The sequence below is a fragment of the Mastigoproctus giganteus genome, chromosome 7 (assembly GCF_048544385.1).
Source record: "Mastigoproctus giganteus isolate SK-2022 chromosome 7, ASM4854438v1, whole genome shotgun sequence".
Taxonomy (NCBI): domain Eukaryota; kingdom Metazoa; phylum Arthropoda; class Arachnida; order Uropygi; family Thelyphonidae; genus Mastigoproctus; species Mastigoproctus giganteus.
The window spans coordinates 28,579,447-28,596,257 of NC_143581.1; the positions used below are offsets into that span (position 1 = coordinate 28,579,447).

Consider the following 16,811-nt stretch of genomic DNA (forward strand, 5'->3'; position numbering starts at 1 on the left):
TTCACCAGCTCACTTTTACTGTTTTTCAACCCTTTTAAAGAAGTGCGAAGTAATTGCCTTACTGACCTAGAGCAGGTTGGTGCCTAACTCTCGCATCTCCCTGCATGAGCGATGGGAAATAACCCACCAGGTATAATTTACTACCAAACATCTACCTTGATGGGTTCGTCCTTGACTTTACATATATAAATACCAGTGGGGAGTAAGTAAAAGGGTCGGAAAATGAATGGAAAGTAAACAAACTGTCCTCTTAAAGTAGGTTAGTTTTTGCATCTAGTCAAAAGAGGAGTTATCTGCGATTTCACCACGTTTACCATTAAGCAGAAAGTGTAGGCGTAAATGATTCTCCATCTAACTTTTCACTGAGCCACAGTGAAAAGTTAGATGGAGTTTCTTCCATTTGTCGTCCACATGGACGACAAATGGAAGAAAACATGCTTGAGGTCCCAGCAGGGGTGGTTCCAGGTAGAGCTATTGGGGTTATAGCCGCCCCAAATAATCAAAATAACATCGGATTTTTTTTTTCACCACTACATGATGATTAAATCTTAATGATTTCCAAGAACACTGCTTTAGCTTTTCCTCCCCTTCAAGAAATCCCTAGACCACCTCTGTGGACTACTACCACTAGATCTGTTAATTGTACACCAGAGGCTATGTTACCTTCTTCTTCTTCATGGTATAGCGTAATCTTTTAGAGAATTAACCTTCCGCCCCTCTCGCTATCAATTTAACAAATACGCTCGCTGGCGTCTGTGAGATCTCCCTTTTTGTTTTAATTATAAAAATAATAATTTTTAACTTTCTTTACTGAGTTGAAAACAGTGATCTATTAATTATGATTTGGTAAACCCAATTAAAAATATCGAACGAAAATTAACAAGAGAAACCAATAATAATAATAAAGAAAGTATTATCGTATTTTTTAGAATCTTCAAATTCGCATTTTACCTGCGAAATCAAAACTCTATGGCTAGCATCTCACAGACGCCATGTGGGAATGGGAATTCTCAGAAGAAAGGTAGACACTTTTGCTAGCCTAGCGTCTGTTAACCTCCACACAAAAAATTGTTTCATAATTCATAGAATATCGAAATGAAAACAGAAAATACTGTATATCCATTTAGAGAATATTGGTAGGCAAAGATACATAGGAAGGATGTGATTTACAAATATTAAAAAAAAATAATAATAACAATAATAATTAAAAATTGGGCAACTAGAAACTTGGGAGCGTGTTATGTGCTCTCTATCGCTATTGGGTTTTTGGAGCATCGGCTACTTGGGCCATGTTGCTCCGTGTCTGTGAACTGCATAAATCGATTTTCTGTTTTGCTGGATGAAAAACCACAGTTTCCGGGAGAAATAGTTTCTACTGGGCTTTGTGGGAAGACGTAAAATTGGAGTGCTTTAGCGTGGGAGAGGGGGGGGATGTTCTCTCTATTGCTATTGGGTTTTTAGGAGCATCGGCTACTGTTGCTTCGTGTCTATGAACTGAAGAGATCGATTTTATATTTTGCTGGATGAAAAACCACAGTTTCCGGGAGAAATAGTTTCAACGGGGCTTTGTGGGAAGACGTAAAATTGGAGTGCTTTAGCGTGGGAGAGGGGGTAGATGTGGTTTTCTCTGTTTTTATCTTCGGGTGCGTGTCCACTTCCACATCACATCCTTCAAGAACAGGACATATCAGTGGAAAGTCACTTCTATGTAAGGTTCAGTTTCTTTTGTGAGTGGTTGCTTCCGTCTTTGCATAATTAAAGTTGTTTACACTCCGGCACAACTACCAGGTCAAAGGAATTTACAATAAAACATGAATACAATTCATGATTAATTGTAAATTCAACCACAGTCCATTCAAAGAACGTGTGTTACTCTGGCTCCTGACCACTTGGCTAACTCTGGCCTAATTGTAACTCCTTTTACCGTTGAAAGATTGCTGTACATAAAATAATTATACTTATTGTGATTCCATGTGCCGCACGAGGCAGGGCTTCATGTGTCTATTGAATCAGTGGTTCTTTGTAGTATTTTCACTTTCTCATCATACTAGAAATGTGGCTCCTTGTAGTATTTTCACTTTCTCATCATTCTAGAAATGTGGTTCCTTGTGCCATCCAACGGCTTTCTGACTGGGTCATAATTCTCTCATGCTGGAAAGGTGGTTCATTGTGCCGCCATAAAGGTTGTGTCATGTCAACAGGGTCAGTGCATGGTGATTTCCTCTGCTCCCAACGATTTTCAATTGGTTCTCTGATTGGGACTTAATGTGGTAACGAGATGCCTGCAGCCATTTGGACCAAGTTGCAAATGGTCCAACATAATTGAAAACTTTCTGTTTGACAGAGAAATAAAGACAATCTACAATTACTGCTATACAGACTTTTTAGATCTGTATAGATCTAAAAAGTCTGTATAGCAGACTTTTTGCAGATCAGACTCACTTTGAAACTACCCAAGAGCCTAATGACCTTCAAGAAAATGAACAGATCAAATATCATCCATGAAGGTGCCATTATTAATAAAGTAAGACTCCACAAGCACTGGGTTGGTCTTGGATGATCAACTTAAATTTAAATTCTAAAATCCAAGAAAGAAAATAGAAAATTTATTTATTTTAAAACTCGATTCCTCAATTCAATCTATATTAGTTTAGGTAACATCTAAATAAAATATATTAAAACTACACGTGGTATAAGAGTGGTAATTTAAATATATTATAATTTAAATGGATAGAAATCATGTAACGTCCTTCCCTAACCCTATTAGATGTTACTCATATTAACCAACAAAACCAAGTTGGAAGAAGGTGTTATTGCAGGGTCAAATCCAAGAAACACAACAACTAAGGCTTCTTGCCAACTGCGTTGGCAGGAGCAGAAGTGGACTCCAGCCATTCATCATGCAGAGAATTCGTTAGTTAACCAGTAAAAAAAGTGGAGGAATTTCTAAAGTCAGCTTCAATAGAGACTATAGGTAGCCGATCTCAGAAGGGGGGGAGGGAGGAGTAGAATTCTTCACCCCTAGTTTTTCCGGATTTTTCAGCCCGCACAACATGCAATTCAACTCATGAACGCACACTTCTACTGACATAATACACTTACAATCATTTAAGTTAAGGGTTAACACAATCAATATAGCATAAACTTTATTTAATGTAAACAAAAAAGTCACCATCTAGATGTACAAAAAAATTAGTCCATTTTTCGATTCGTGCATCTGAGACCCCTTTGGGTCCCAGAATGTTTTTCTTTTTGTTCAGAAATATTTTGTTTTTGCATGATAACAGTTGCATGCTACGATAATTCCTGTTTCAACTGGTTTTCAGTCTTCTTTGATGACTGATGGGTTTTTTATTTTCGCAATCTGTCAAGAGAACACGTAACCTAGTATTTAGTTAACAGGACTGGCTGATTACAAAGAACCAGTTGAAACAGGATCGTAGCCAAAAAAGATAAAACAATAAACAGTGACGCATATCCTTATCGGTTATAATGGGATAGTAGCTACATGCAATTAAAAAAAAAAAAAAGAAAGAAAAAATGGTAGCCACAAGGATATCTTTGAAATAATGGGTCAGTAGCCACAGTTATTTTTATTCGGAATTTGCATGTTAAATTATGGTAATAGTATATGAAATTCACTTTAATTTCTTTGACTTCTGAATTCTTCAGCCCCTAAACAGAACTTGTTTGCTGATACATGAACTTAGGGTACCAGTAATCAAGCTTTGTTTAGAGGCCTGAAGAATGGTTGGGCAGAACCTTTGAACGTAGTCAACTGTATTAAGTGTAGATCGATGTGATAGCACTTCAATAAACATCTTAAAACTTACTCGTTGGGTGTAACAGTAATCTCTGGCCCCTTCCCCTTTTTTAGAAAATTTAAATTTAAATATTTGGAAAAAATTTGAATTTATCAAACAGGACAGGGCTGTTCGAGGTCGAATGTCCAATTGTTAAAACAAGATTTGATGGTTGTTTATTTAGGAGGAAGTTTGCAAAAAAGGGTGTCTTGGATTCAGCTGAAAGCCGAGATTTGGTATTTTTCAAAAAGTAGAAAACTAGCTCGAGAAAGAAAATACGAATTAGGTGTTCTTTTTAAGGAGTATGGTCTACTGCAAGGATCAGTGGATTTTCAAGGGACCAGAGGTGGAGGGAGAAATTGGAATGTACTTGGAAATAATGGCCAGACGCTTGTGGACGTGGTGTGACTCGTGCAGCTTACAATTGACAGGACAAAATTTTGTATTGTGGTGTACCATAGAATAAAAATGAAATGGGGAGACAGGGGTTGTATAAAAATTACCAAAACGTCGCATTATAGAAGCCGATACAAGATGCTCGAAAATATAATCACATGACATCAATACGGCGTATGATCCCTCCAACGGCTAAATCTGACAGCGATGAACCATACTCAATATAAGGGTGTCTATAAGATTCTGTGGCAACAAATTCCATTCTTCAACTTGCGCAGACCTTTACTCACCAAATGACCGAGGAGTTGGCTGTCGGCGTGCAATGCATCCCACACATGTTCGATCGGATCATCGTGCTGGCCATGGCAGCCGTTGGATATCTTCAGTTTCAAGATATTCCACTTGAGCTCTATGTGTAGTGGCGTTGTGGCGCATGAAAATAAAATCTGGGCCAACTGTACCCCTGAAAAGTCGCAGATAGGGTTCGAGAATCTGTTCTCGGTTCCTCTGCGCAGTTAGTACTCCTATAAAAGACATGAAGAGGCCGTTGATTATTCTGCCCCACACGGGAACACCGCCTCCACCTCTGATGTTGGAGGGATCGTACAACATTCTTCGTTGTCTTAGAAAATCAAAGATGTTGATGAAGGTATATCAGGCTTAATATCTAAGTTAAGTCTTAAAATATAGTTTGGCTTCTAATTTGTGCTACTATTACTGGAAAGGCTAATCATGTGGTACAATCTTGGTTGTGGGGAGATGAGCAATGGATTTTGGGTTTGATGCACACCCAGGGGCTCAAACTGAGATAATGCCAAAATTCTACTCTTCGCTTGTTACAGGTTGTAGGGACTTAGGTATTTTGAGTGTCTAAGCTTAGCAATTTGAGCAGTTTAAGGTTGTATACTGGACGCTGTTCAGATATTTTGTAGAAAGTAGAAGACTCTGAAAAAGCACGCTGGACCCTGGCTCTCGATGAGGATGTCTTGTCTTGTGAAAGATGATTTATAACATTGGTGGGTACCAGTCGAAGGTTGTTCTAAATTGGTGTGTTGAACTTGGCATTCTTCGAGTTAGTGCAAATAATGGTGAAATTGTTTGGGGGTGGAATTGGAGATGGTTTGGCAAGGGTCGGAGAAACTGCGACCACCGAAGCCATGCAAACAGACTGTCTCATATCCACCACTCACGCGGCCATAAATGGTATTATGTTATTGGATATGTTTTGAGTCCACTCATACCGTTAGAAGGTCGTGTTATCTCCAATGAATATCTTTCTATCGTATGGGACCAACTTCACCCTGTAATGCTTTATTTTTCAACCCAGATTGCGATGGATTCTTTCAAGACGACAACGCAACTATCCACAGTGCAAAAATTGTATCTGAATAGTTCGAAGAATATTCCCAAGATTTCCAGCATCTACACTAGCCGACTAATTCTCCAACTCTAAATCCAATTGAGAATGTCTGGGATATGAAGAAAGCGAAGTTTGGTTTCTCAGTTCTCTGTCGACCATAATACAGCAGTTGAGAAATGTCCTGATAGAAGAATGGTAAAATCTAGTGCTAGGCTTTCTCAGACACCTAGTGGAATCAATGCCACGACGTAAACGGGCTGTAATTTGGAGACTGAATAAAGGTTTCTAATTTTTTACCCAGTGAGTGTACTTCATAGTATTGTAGTTGATATTGGCCAACTACCACGTCCATCCTGGAGGCATGGATGTGGTATCAGTAATAATGAACTACCCCTGAATATTTAGATTATATGCATAACCTTCAAAAAAATTATAGACGTCTTATTAAAGAAAATAGAAAAAAGAACTTTTTTTCTCTTTCCCACATTTTTTCTCTTTCCTAACATTTTTTCTCTTTCCTACAGACTACGCAACAAAAAACATTAAACAAAATAGACACATTCAGCAACTGGAAGTTTTAAAATAAAAGCAAAAGGTGTCCAAAAATTATTAAGCATATATAATTTAAATTAAAAGTATTTACAAATTAATTAAAATATTTAGAGAATTTTTAAAATTTTAAATTATATTTTAAATAATACATTTATAAGTTTAGCAGGCCACCGCCGTTTTAACAGATAATAAGAGATTTCTCTTAGTTTAAAATATCGATCAGATGGTTGCCATAGTAATCTCTTCCCAATGTGTAAGATGGTTGCCATAGTAATCTCGTCCCTATGAGTAAGATGGTTGCCATAAAGATGGTTGTAATCACCATTGAACAAACCCAATAAGAGTTTCTAGAAAAATATTCCTAAAAAAAATATTTTGTCATGAAATACTGAAGAATTTTATTTATGAATGCTATAAAAAAAGATCCATTAAAATAAAAATAAAGCTTAGGAATTTATTTAAATAATAAATTAATGAATTTATTTAAATAATAAATTAAATAAACAAATTAAAATAAATGAAATTAATCAATCAAAATTAAATAAAAAAATAGATAGATAGATAGATAGATAGATAAATAATTTTAATAAATTAAATAAATTAATTAAAATAAATAAGCAAACAATTAATGCTAATTAAATCAGTTTTTATTTTAGTTATTTATGGATTTTTACTATATATTTATTTATACATTCATTTATTATTTATTTATTATTTCAACACCAAGCTGGGCTTTGAGAGCCCCAATTACAGGAGATAATATAAGTCTGTGTGTATGGTGTCTAAAAAAGTGTGTTGTTTCGAAATAATGATCTGTTTTTAAAGTTACTAACTTGTAAGTCGAATAAGCAAAATGTTTGGAAATACTACTAAGACAGCTCTGACGTATAATAGGGCAAAAGATCACCAAGTTAACCTCCATTCCATAAAGAAACGTCTCACAAATACTTATGAATGGAACTGCATCAGCAATGAAATGTTTGTTTAAGACAGCTTCACTGTTTTTGTAAGGCATTTTTTTTTTTTTTTTATGTATCAGAAACCTAATGAGGTCATGTTACATTTTTGATAAAATATTTATTTTTCCTACAAGCTCAGGGACGTAATGAATATTGAGAAAAAAAAAATCCAAAGTTATTCAGTAACATAAATAAATATCAATGTTTTTTGAGTGTTTATTTATTAGTTTTTTTTTATCAATTTTGATGAAATGAATGCAATTCGTGATTTTCAATAAACAAGGACATCAGCTGCTGATGAGTGCAATTAAATCTAGTTCGTAGAGGTTCAGACAGTTACTACAAACTGTAAGTTAGAGAGACAGACAGACAGACACAATGAGATATTTTTATTGTGTGTTTATGTATTCCAAAGAGTATTAATTTCATTACAAACAAGCTTCTTTGTGGGAGAGGGAGAACTGATGTCAAATCATGGTGTTTTTCCATAATTGGTACAGTTCCATATGTATTTCTTGGGAGTTTGATGGGCAATAGGATTTGGCGGACACGCCTTACCTCCATATAGTTCTTTAGAACGTGTTTTTTTAACTGCATATAGGGGGTATCCCAGGAGGAACCTGTCAAACTTCAGGGTGAATCCTCGGTAGATCTAGTCGGCCATGAATAAAGGACCTCATTGACCAATTCACTAATTTGGATTCATTGATGGAAATACATATGCTGCTTACTGAGATGATCGTCGAACACACATGGTTCTATTAACTGGTTTCATGTAGGTTGTCACTAAGCCATGCATGCTTATTACGAGTATTATTCACTCTTCGGTAAAGTGTATCTGCACACACATCAGGATTGGCGAGCACCCAACGAGAAAAGTTGACTACTGTAAGCTCGGTGGACGTGTGCAAGAACTAGACCATGACACGTGCACAATCAGACAGCGCTGCAGTTATTATCCAATAACTTTTTAAACTCACCCAAGGAATCAACCCCTGAAATTTGGGCAGGTTCTTCCCCTTTATAATTTACTTCTATCGATATAAGTCATGGAAGTGTTCCTTAAAACTATAAATTTATATACGCTAATGGAAAATAAATAATACTCGTACATTTTTAATAAATAATAACGATATATTTAATAATCAATAACAATCACTTATAATAATAAGTGACCAATTTCACAAGCATATATTTCTTAAAACAGAAAAAATACTTCTATCTTAATACAAGACATTTCTAATGAAATTATCACCATTGAATATGCAACGGTCATATCTTCATGTCACAATTTAGAGTTTTCAGAAATCTTCAGCAGTTTAGCACAAAGTTTTCGAAATTAAGCAGAGTATATATATATATATATATATATATATATATATATATATATATATATATATATATATATATATATATATATATATACACCGGCTCCATCTTGATTGTACGCTTCACCATCTCCTAAGTATTTTATCCCTGTAAACAGAGAAGTAACTTCTTTTAGTAACTTCTTATTTTATAAGTAAAACTCATAATTTTAATAAATGATTTCATTTATTATAATAATCGTTTAATATTCCTTAATTGAAGTCAATCTTGGGCAACAGCATAAACATATTTCTTAAATAAAGTTTTAAAATAAATTATTTAACGTATAACTGAATTTATTTTGTTCTCTTGCTTATGAATTACTGAAGTGATTTCAAATACAGAAAAATCATCAAGTTTTAATAATAATACAATATCATTATCAAACTCTCGTGAATAAAACACAAAAATATTTTTATAGGTCATTAATAAACTTGTTTAATAATTAATTAGCTAGAGAAAGCAGATATTATATGCAGGAAGTTAAGTAATGACACTAGAAAAACAAATTTTCTCCCTTCTGTAGGGGGTACTTTGCACTCTGATTAAACGAAGGAGGAAAACATTATATCAGAAAGTTCAAGTCATTCACACGTACCCGGAAGCTCACTTTATTTGTGCTAACCATAAATATTACAGATAACTGATGTTCAGGTTGCAGCAAGGAGTCTTTCCATCCAACAAAAGCTGACTCCAGTACGCAAAGCAGAATAAATCGTCCTCAGAAATGTTTTCTTCAAGGAGAAAGGGTTTTATGTAAAACCCTTTCTCCAGTCTTAGACTAGTGAAGAAGATGATACCCTAAAAGTACCCAGCGAACTGGGATGTATATAAAGGTCACATTCTCATTCCAGTTTCATCCAAGAAATGAAAAGCAAGACACAACAATCCTATGCAGTTTGAAGACAATTACACAACCCTAAAAACATGAAACGTTGGCAAATGAAAAGTTGGTAACCCTAATTGTAGGAAGGTCACCATAAAAGTTGGCCCTAAATGGAAGGGTGGAAGAGAATGATAGAAGACAAGATTTGGGAAGACAGATGGAAGGCTTTGACTCACCTGACCCAACCGTAGGTTGGACCAGTGAAGAAGATGATACCCTAAAATTACCTAGCGAACTGGGATGTATATAAAGGTCACATTCTCGTTCCAGTTGCATCCAAGAAACGAAAACCAAAACACAACAAGCAACTTGAAATCTCTTTGTATATATAACATTTATACAAGCTTCTCCATGGAATAAAAAGAGAACTCGCATAAAAATAAATAAATAATGAATTTGTAAACCATCCCACTTATTTGATTTTTAATATTTTAAATTCTTTATTTAATTTTTAGTTTTAATTTCTTTCATTCATGAAAAATATTTGTCAACTGTTTCTCAAGTTCGCACTTGATGTGGCAACTAACAGTTTTTACTCCCACTAGTTAAATAAAGTTAAATAATAATAAAGGTACATCATTTATTATTAGTATTCTTATTATAAAATACTTTGTAAGTATAAAGCTCGACAAGTTTTGATCTTAAGATAGTTAAAATTCAATACCTTAAAGTGAAGAACTTAAATTTTGCTTCCCAATCTCATTCAAATATTGGGATATATAAATAGGAAATATCGAAGTAGTTTCTGGAGGATTTCTGAGAATGGGTAGCAGGATTAGGATTACAATAAGAACCTCTTTCGGGATTTCTAGGATTTCTAGGAGAGTAGTGGTGGATTTTGAGAACTACTAGGAAGACCACGGAAAAGGGTGGCAAATGTGGAAGAAGCTATGTGTACCGAGTTTATAAATGTCGGTTGAGTTCAGATTCCAGTGAGGGTATTGAAACAAAAGGAGAGGCTGTAGATGGCGAAGAGGTTCTAACACTGTCAGGAAGGGGGGGGGGTTGAAACTCTGCCTTAGGAAAACGAGTATGTTGAAACAGTATTACAGGGTTTCCAGGATCCATATGGGCCACCACATTTTGAGCCTTTTCGGGATAGAAAACGAAAAGTTTTCAGATTAGGAATACAGTGGGGACAATGGTATATGAATAACCTTGTGGATAGGCGGAAACCCGTAGTATTAGGTAGGGTATTTCAAAGATTTTGATGGTTTCCGGTTTATGTTTTTTTTTTTTTTTTTTTGTGGTTTGCGCAGGTTTCTCTCTCTGCGTCACGCAGGATAATCATGGCTGAGGACTGGAATTCTGTCAAGGAGTAAGTCATATATCGAAACTGGAAGTTAGAATTGCCCACTCCATAAGGGCATGCTTAAGTTCTAAGAAACATCTGGTCACAGTTTGATGTGCAAAAGGTGTTAATCCTCTCAGTCTTAGGGCTACATTACTCGGGGACAAATAAGTATACAGATTGATAGGATATTGAATTTCTGAAGAAGGAAGTAGGGGGAGTGGGGTATAAGGTCGGTTTTATGTCGGTGGACTTTTATAAAGCATTATATGCTATTGCTTTTACTCGTTTAACAATTAATGGTTGGTTTTCTGATCCAATTAGGTCAATCGTAGAGTGAAGGAGTAAAGGATAGACTAGATTCTTTCCTTAAACTGTAGTTGTAATGATAACAATTTACAGTATAGTCTATCCAGCAAGGACACGAATATGACGTCAAAGGATGTGTTTCCATATCCTGTCGATGTGTAAATATCGACAAGGAAAAGCAAAGAGTCTAACAATAGTAAATTAGAAGGGAAAAACGAGAAGTTTAACTACCTGTACAGCTTCGAAATCCGAAACTTCATCCTTAGTGAAATGTAAACAAATAAATGACAGCAGCACATAAACCAGATCCTTTTCTTAATTTCGAATTGGGATATCCCAAAATAATTTTAATTAGAAAAGGTAAGGGAAAGAGAAGAACTAGAAGTCTTGAAAACAGCACAATTTCTCATACGGACTACAACTGCTTGTGCAACGAGTTGCCTCGGTATTGCACTACTGAATATTTTCACAAATTTCTCAGTGGAAAGTGCTCTTTTAAGTAGTGTAATACCAAAGCACCTCGTTGTGAAGGTAGTGAATGATTCATATGAAAGATTGCTATACCATTACAGATGTGGCTTTTCTTTTCCATTAAGAACCAGAATTGTAAGCCTAAAATTTTAAGTAGTGACAGGCACAATCGAAAATTTTTATAATCGATTATAAAAAATCATCATTTGTATATGTCATATGATGATTACGTGTTCTAATACTTTTTAAATTGTAATATATCTCTATAAGAGTGAAAGATGGAATTAGTGTCCAAAATTTCTTTTGAGAAATTCGCGCACAATTTTCTATTTTTTATCAAATTTTAATATTTCCTGATAAATCAAAATATTATTTTGAGGAGTAAACTGTCATTTAAAGTGAAAAAGTAACTTTTTTTTTTAAGAGGGACGTATCCATAGAGACCTATGAATACGTCCTCTTCCTTCTATGATCTGATGACGGGATTCGGTAAGAATCCTGAAACGTCACCTGCTAACAATTTAGTGTAAAAATTGAGTTTGTATTCTATATGAGTTTAATAAAGCCTATTTTATTAAAATTTCACGTGGTATGATAGTATGGTGGACAATGGCGTAAACTCAATGCTATTTTGATTTTTGTTTGGGTACGAACAAGCATAATCTATATTGTTTACATTTTAAATTTCTGTAGGAATTCTAGGATCCCATATTAAAAGCTCAAATAAAATCTAGTTAATTTTAATATATCTTAATAATAAATCCTTCATATTCAATAACTTCTGCAATATCTTCTGAACTTGGAATACATACCAAAATATTTGTACCCAATTTTTGGTTGAAAGCAAATTCAATAACCTAATGGTTTCGGGGTAGCTGGGCACGTTTATCATTATAATTAATGGATTTCCAGGGGGTGGTTCTGGAATGTCATTTCATTAGAGCAAGGAAACAGTAAAAGCTTGGAAATTGTTTATTTGCATACATATTTCAGCAATTAGTAAAGCAAACACCAAATAACTTTTTGAATTTTATTCCCTCGTACTCTATGGAGGTAAAAAAAGTAAGGAATGTTATTCTTCTAAACTTTGTGCTTAAGTTTAAATTCCAACAGGTCGTAAATTTTACTGCACGAGCAAGATTTTTCTTTTTTCGGACTTAAAATATAAACTTACATGATCGTTCTTCATGTTTTCATCATTAGGAGGCGGTGGTAAAACTATCCAATTATACTTCCTCATTTCGACGGGGAGTTTCATCCGCTCGTAATCTTTCCATTGAGACGTCAGAGATTCAAAGCACGTGAGACAAGTAACGACGCTTTCACCAGAGTTTAAAGTTAAGGTTCCGGCAGGGCGTGGATGTTCTTTAAGAAAAGGAAAATCCCTCACTGTTATCGAACGCACCCTTTTCCTGTATGTGGTTATGCCGCATATGTAACAGATATAATTATGGGTGTTGTATTTTCTTTGCCAACGATTATGATCTTCCTCACGAGGAGATATTTCGTAAGCCATCCACTGAGCAAGCAAGGAGTGGTAGCAAAATACACACACTAATGCTCTCTTCTCGTCTCCGAGAGGTTCACTACCTTGAGGAGCCACCAAGTTTATCAAGAATGGGAAAAATGGGTGCTGAGCAGCACTTTCTGCTCTCTGTTTCGGGGTGGCTCCTACTGAATACGTATGCCCCGAAGGAGAATATTCACTACACACAAAACAGGTGACTGCAATCCTCAAAGGAGAAATAGATGATGATAAGTCTAAAGGCGCTGATATGTAGACATTTTTGGAAAGAGAAAAGTCGTCAGGTTTCGCAGAATGGTTCCTGGTTAAAATACTTGGTCTAGCATTTGGATTACTAGCTGTTAACACTGCATTTTTCTTTATATTGTCCAAATATCTATTCGATGAAGAACGGGCCAATATAGAATACTGAATAGATCCATTAGCTGTTTGTTTATTAGACAAAATACCGCACACAGCTCTAGTTTTTCCTAAGACTGGACATTTGTCTTGGAATTCTGGGCTATATTTCACTTCCAGTGACTCCCAATGAGTTTTCAAGGCTAAATAACAGTATGTACACACCTGTATTTGTCCATTTGGATCCATGGCCTTAGCACTAATAGGTGGTATAAAATCTTGCAGAAAAGTAAAATACATATTTCCATTTCTTGCTAATGTATCAACGTAATGAAGACTGTCCACAGTTCCTAAAGTACCACATAAATAGCATCCGTATAACCTCAAGTTATTTTTATTACTAATGTTCCGAAAATCGTCATTTATAAATGTATACACTCTCTTCTCTTCTGGGGTTCCAATTAACTGATGAACTTTGAATTGCCGCATAAGTAATTTATAACAAAAAGAACACAGCAAAGCCTTACCGTGATTATTTACTGGATGCGAACCCACAGGTGGACTAAGTTTTTCCAGAAATGGAAATGAAGTTTCTCCATCTGGACCTGGTCGGGCATTGACAAAGCGACGATTGGATAAATTGTACTCCAACCCACAGGTGAAGCAAATAAAAGTCCCATCGTCCGATATGCAATCCATTTGGGATGATCTACCTACACGTAGCCGGTAGAATCGTTCCGTGGGTGGTACATTTTGACTTTCATAAGCTTGCCATTGCTCCAAAAGATGGTTGTAACATATTTCACATACTTCCACCTGTCCATTATCGATCGCTTTGGCTCTGTTAGGCTTAGGATGAAGCAGTAAACTTGGAAAGAAGGGGTTATTACCTGACTGTTTTGTTGATACTTTCTGTAAGGAAATCGTCTGATCATCGCCACAAACATAACACACGGTTTCTAGAACTTGCGAAGACAGGGTCATACACCGACGTTTTGGTAAGCTCAAATCCAAAACACCATCTTCGTTGTAATCATCATTCAAAAGACTCGAAAAGCCGAAGTCTATACGTCCTTTATAAAAGTATTCACTGTTTGTTTTAAAGAAAGAAATCATTTCCGGTTGATTTTCGCAAGTCTCATCCCTTTGTACCCTGTCCAAACTATCGGAAGGATAACAGTCTTGGATGCCCACATCCATGCCGACAAATGGTGCACAGTCCGTGCGCTTTAACCAATAATATCTTTTGTTTAGAGGGGTGTCACGTGTCTCGTATATATTCCACTGCTGTAAGAGAAACGAATAACAAACTGCACATGACAAAACTGTCCCGTCCGAACTGGGTTTATCAGCTCCTTTCGGTTTCACGTGGTATTCCAAAAAAGGAAAATACGGACTGTCGTTCTGTGGTTTGAAGTAGAGGATGTAAGTACCACCGTTGCTTCCGCACACGAAACATATTTTTTGCCATTCTTTCAAAAGGCCACCCACCTCTCGACTGCTAGATGCTAGCATTGCACACTCCTTTGAACTATGACAAACGCCTCAAATCTGAAGTCCTTCGAATCACAGAAATTTTGTGTACTCACTCTTATTAACACGGTTCCTATTTTACAATTGAAGTTCCAACCGGTTTCGGATGCACCTGCAGCCCACGAAATGAACGGTAGTCCTCTGCTACGAAATACTGTATGGCAAAGCCACAGTTGACGGCCGACTGTGGGATCTAGCTTCTGCTTCCCTAGGACGCCAAGGGCGCAGCGTTCGCCTCTGCCGACTAGAACCATCTTGTGTTTCCGTCATTCTCCTCCGCTATTTTTAACTCTTCTTTTGTACCCCCGAGAAATCACTAACAAACGGGATGTTCAACTGTATTCACACATGATACTAATACGCGTATATTGCTATCATACTTTATGACTGCATACCACGCCAAACTAGTTGCTTACTGCTGGTCGCCATCATTGAAATTTCCCATAATTCCGTTCGTTTGACCGCATGTTGATAGCCTACAATTTCACACATAGAGAGCAATATCGTAGCGAAAAAGGAATTGGCTTTGTTTTTCTGTACTCTGCGATAGGTCAGATGCGATTATAGTTGCTAGTTGGTTGGTATATGAGAGAAAAAGAGTGATAGACAGATGTAGAGACAGACAGACAGTTAGTTTTAACAGATAAAGTTGCAACATAGACTAGAAACCACCTGATTATTATAGAGAACTGAGAGAGTTACCAGGAGCCAGATTTTCGAATTGGATGAATATTCCCCTCGGGCGAAAGGTTCAAAAAGTTCAATTGTAATTTGTGAACGTGCCCCTGGGTTCAATGTTTCTATTAAAACTTCTCTTAACATTCTCTTATGCTATAAAATATTGATGTCGTTGTAGCGAAACAACGTAAATGAAGGACTACCTGTATATTGATTATCATTTTATTTCTTGCATACTTATATATGCATACTTTTTGTTGCTTTATTGGCTACTTTAAGAAAAATTTAATTTTTAATATGGTCAATTTCTAATTCTATCTTTTTATTATGATTATTTATAGAAGTAGAAAATTTTTCAATCTTACTAATTTTAAAAAAAATTGTGAAAGTAAATTATTTAAAACCAATTCTTTTAGCGCAAATGCAAAAAAATATCTCTGTATAAAGTAATTTTCGTGTACTAATAGTAAAACAGCAGAGTAAAATTTTAAATTATCCTACTGACATTAATTTTCAAGTTTTATAACTGAATAAATGCCTAATGAAATTAGGAAACCGTAATGCCATGAATATTTATTTTACTGTCGGCATCCATAAGTAGGCTTAGACTCTATACAAGGAAGTATTTTTTTAGAAAAATAATAATTTTTGACAGCTGTTTGTGGTGATATAAGGATGCCCAAAGCTTATAGGGTTACATTTCTTCTTCTCCTTAATGTGTTTTGTATGTAAATTACATTTATGAATGAAACCTGATTCTTAAAGGTAATCACCAAGTCGAGCAGTATCCATGGTTTGTTTAGAAGGAAATAATTTTTATTGGCTTTGATTAAATTCTTGGATATGACAACCTACACATAGCACAGGTGGTCAAATCTAGGGCGTACAAAATTACGAAATTACTTTGAAACTATCCTGTTATCAGACAAAATGATAAACAGGTGGTTCTTACCATCAGTGGGTATAAGAACTAGGCTGCCATTTGGAAGCCGTCATGGGCTGTTGCTGGCCCAAAAATAAGAATCACTCCGTTGATATAAATGAAAATAATCGGGGTTCCCTTTATTAACTTTGAATATAACCCTCTTAACTGTATGTACCTTTATATACAATTTTAAGCTTTGAAAAGAATTTCTTATGTTTAATAAATAATTTAATAAAGAAAGAATTTTAAAAATTTTATTTTAAATGAATTATTTTAGAATTATTGATTTTAGAATGAATTATTAATTTTATTTTAGATGAATTATTACATTGTTTTCGTTATACATGATTAAGCCTATAATTCAATACGATATTTATTTATTTTTATTATTACGTAATTTATTAGACTATCGTTAG

General features: G+C 35.4%; 1 protein-coding gene across 1 annotated transcript; it reads right to left on the bottom strand.

The window, feature by feature from the left end:
- Positions 1-8,449: 8,449 nt before the first annotated feature.
- On the bottom strand, positions 8,450-15,213 carry LOC150082764 (uncharacterized). The gene is made up of 2 exons (XM_090377585.1): positions 12,570-15,213; positions 8,450-8,546 (listed from the first exon to the last, which is right to left on the bottom strand). The coding sequence occupies exons 1-2, from the start codon at positions 14,772-14,774 to the stop codon at positions 8,541-8,543; spliced, it is 2,211 nt and encodes a 736-aa protein (XP_090233711.1). The 5' UTR covers positions 14,775-15,213; the 3' UTR covers positions 8,450-8,540.
- Positions 15,214-16,811: the final 1,598 nt, after the last annotated feature.

Coding starts and splice junctions, on each gene's coding strand:
- LOC150082764 (XM_090377585.1), bottom strand. CDS start 14,774: ATGCTAGCATCTAGCAGTCGAGAGGTGGGTGGCCTTTTGAAAGAATGG.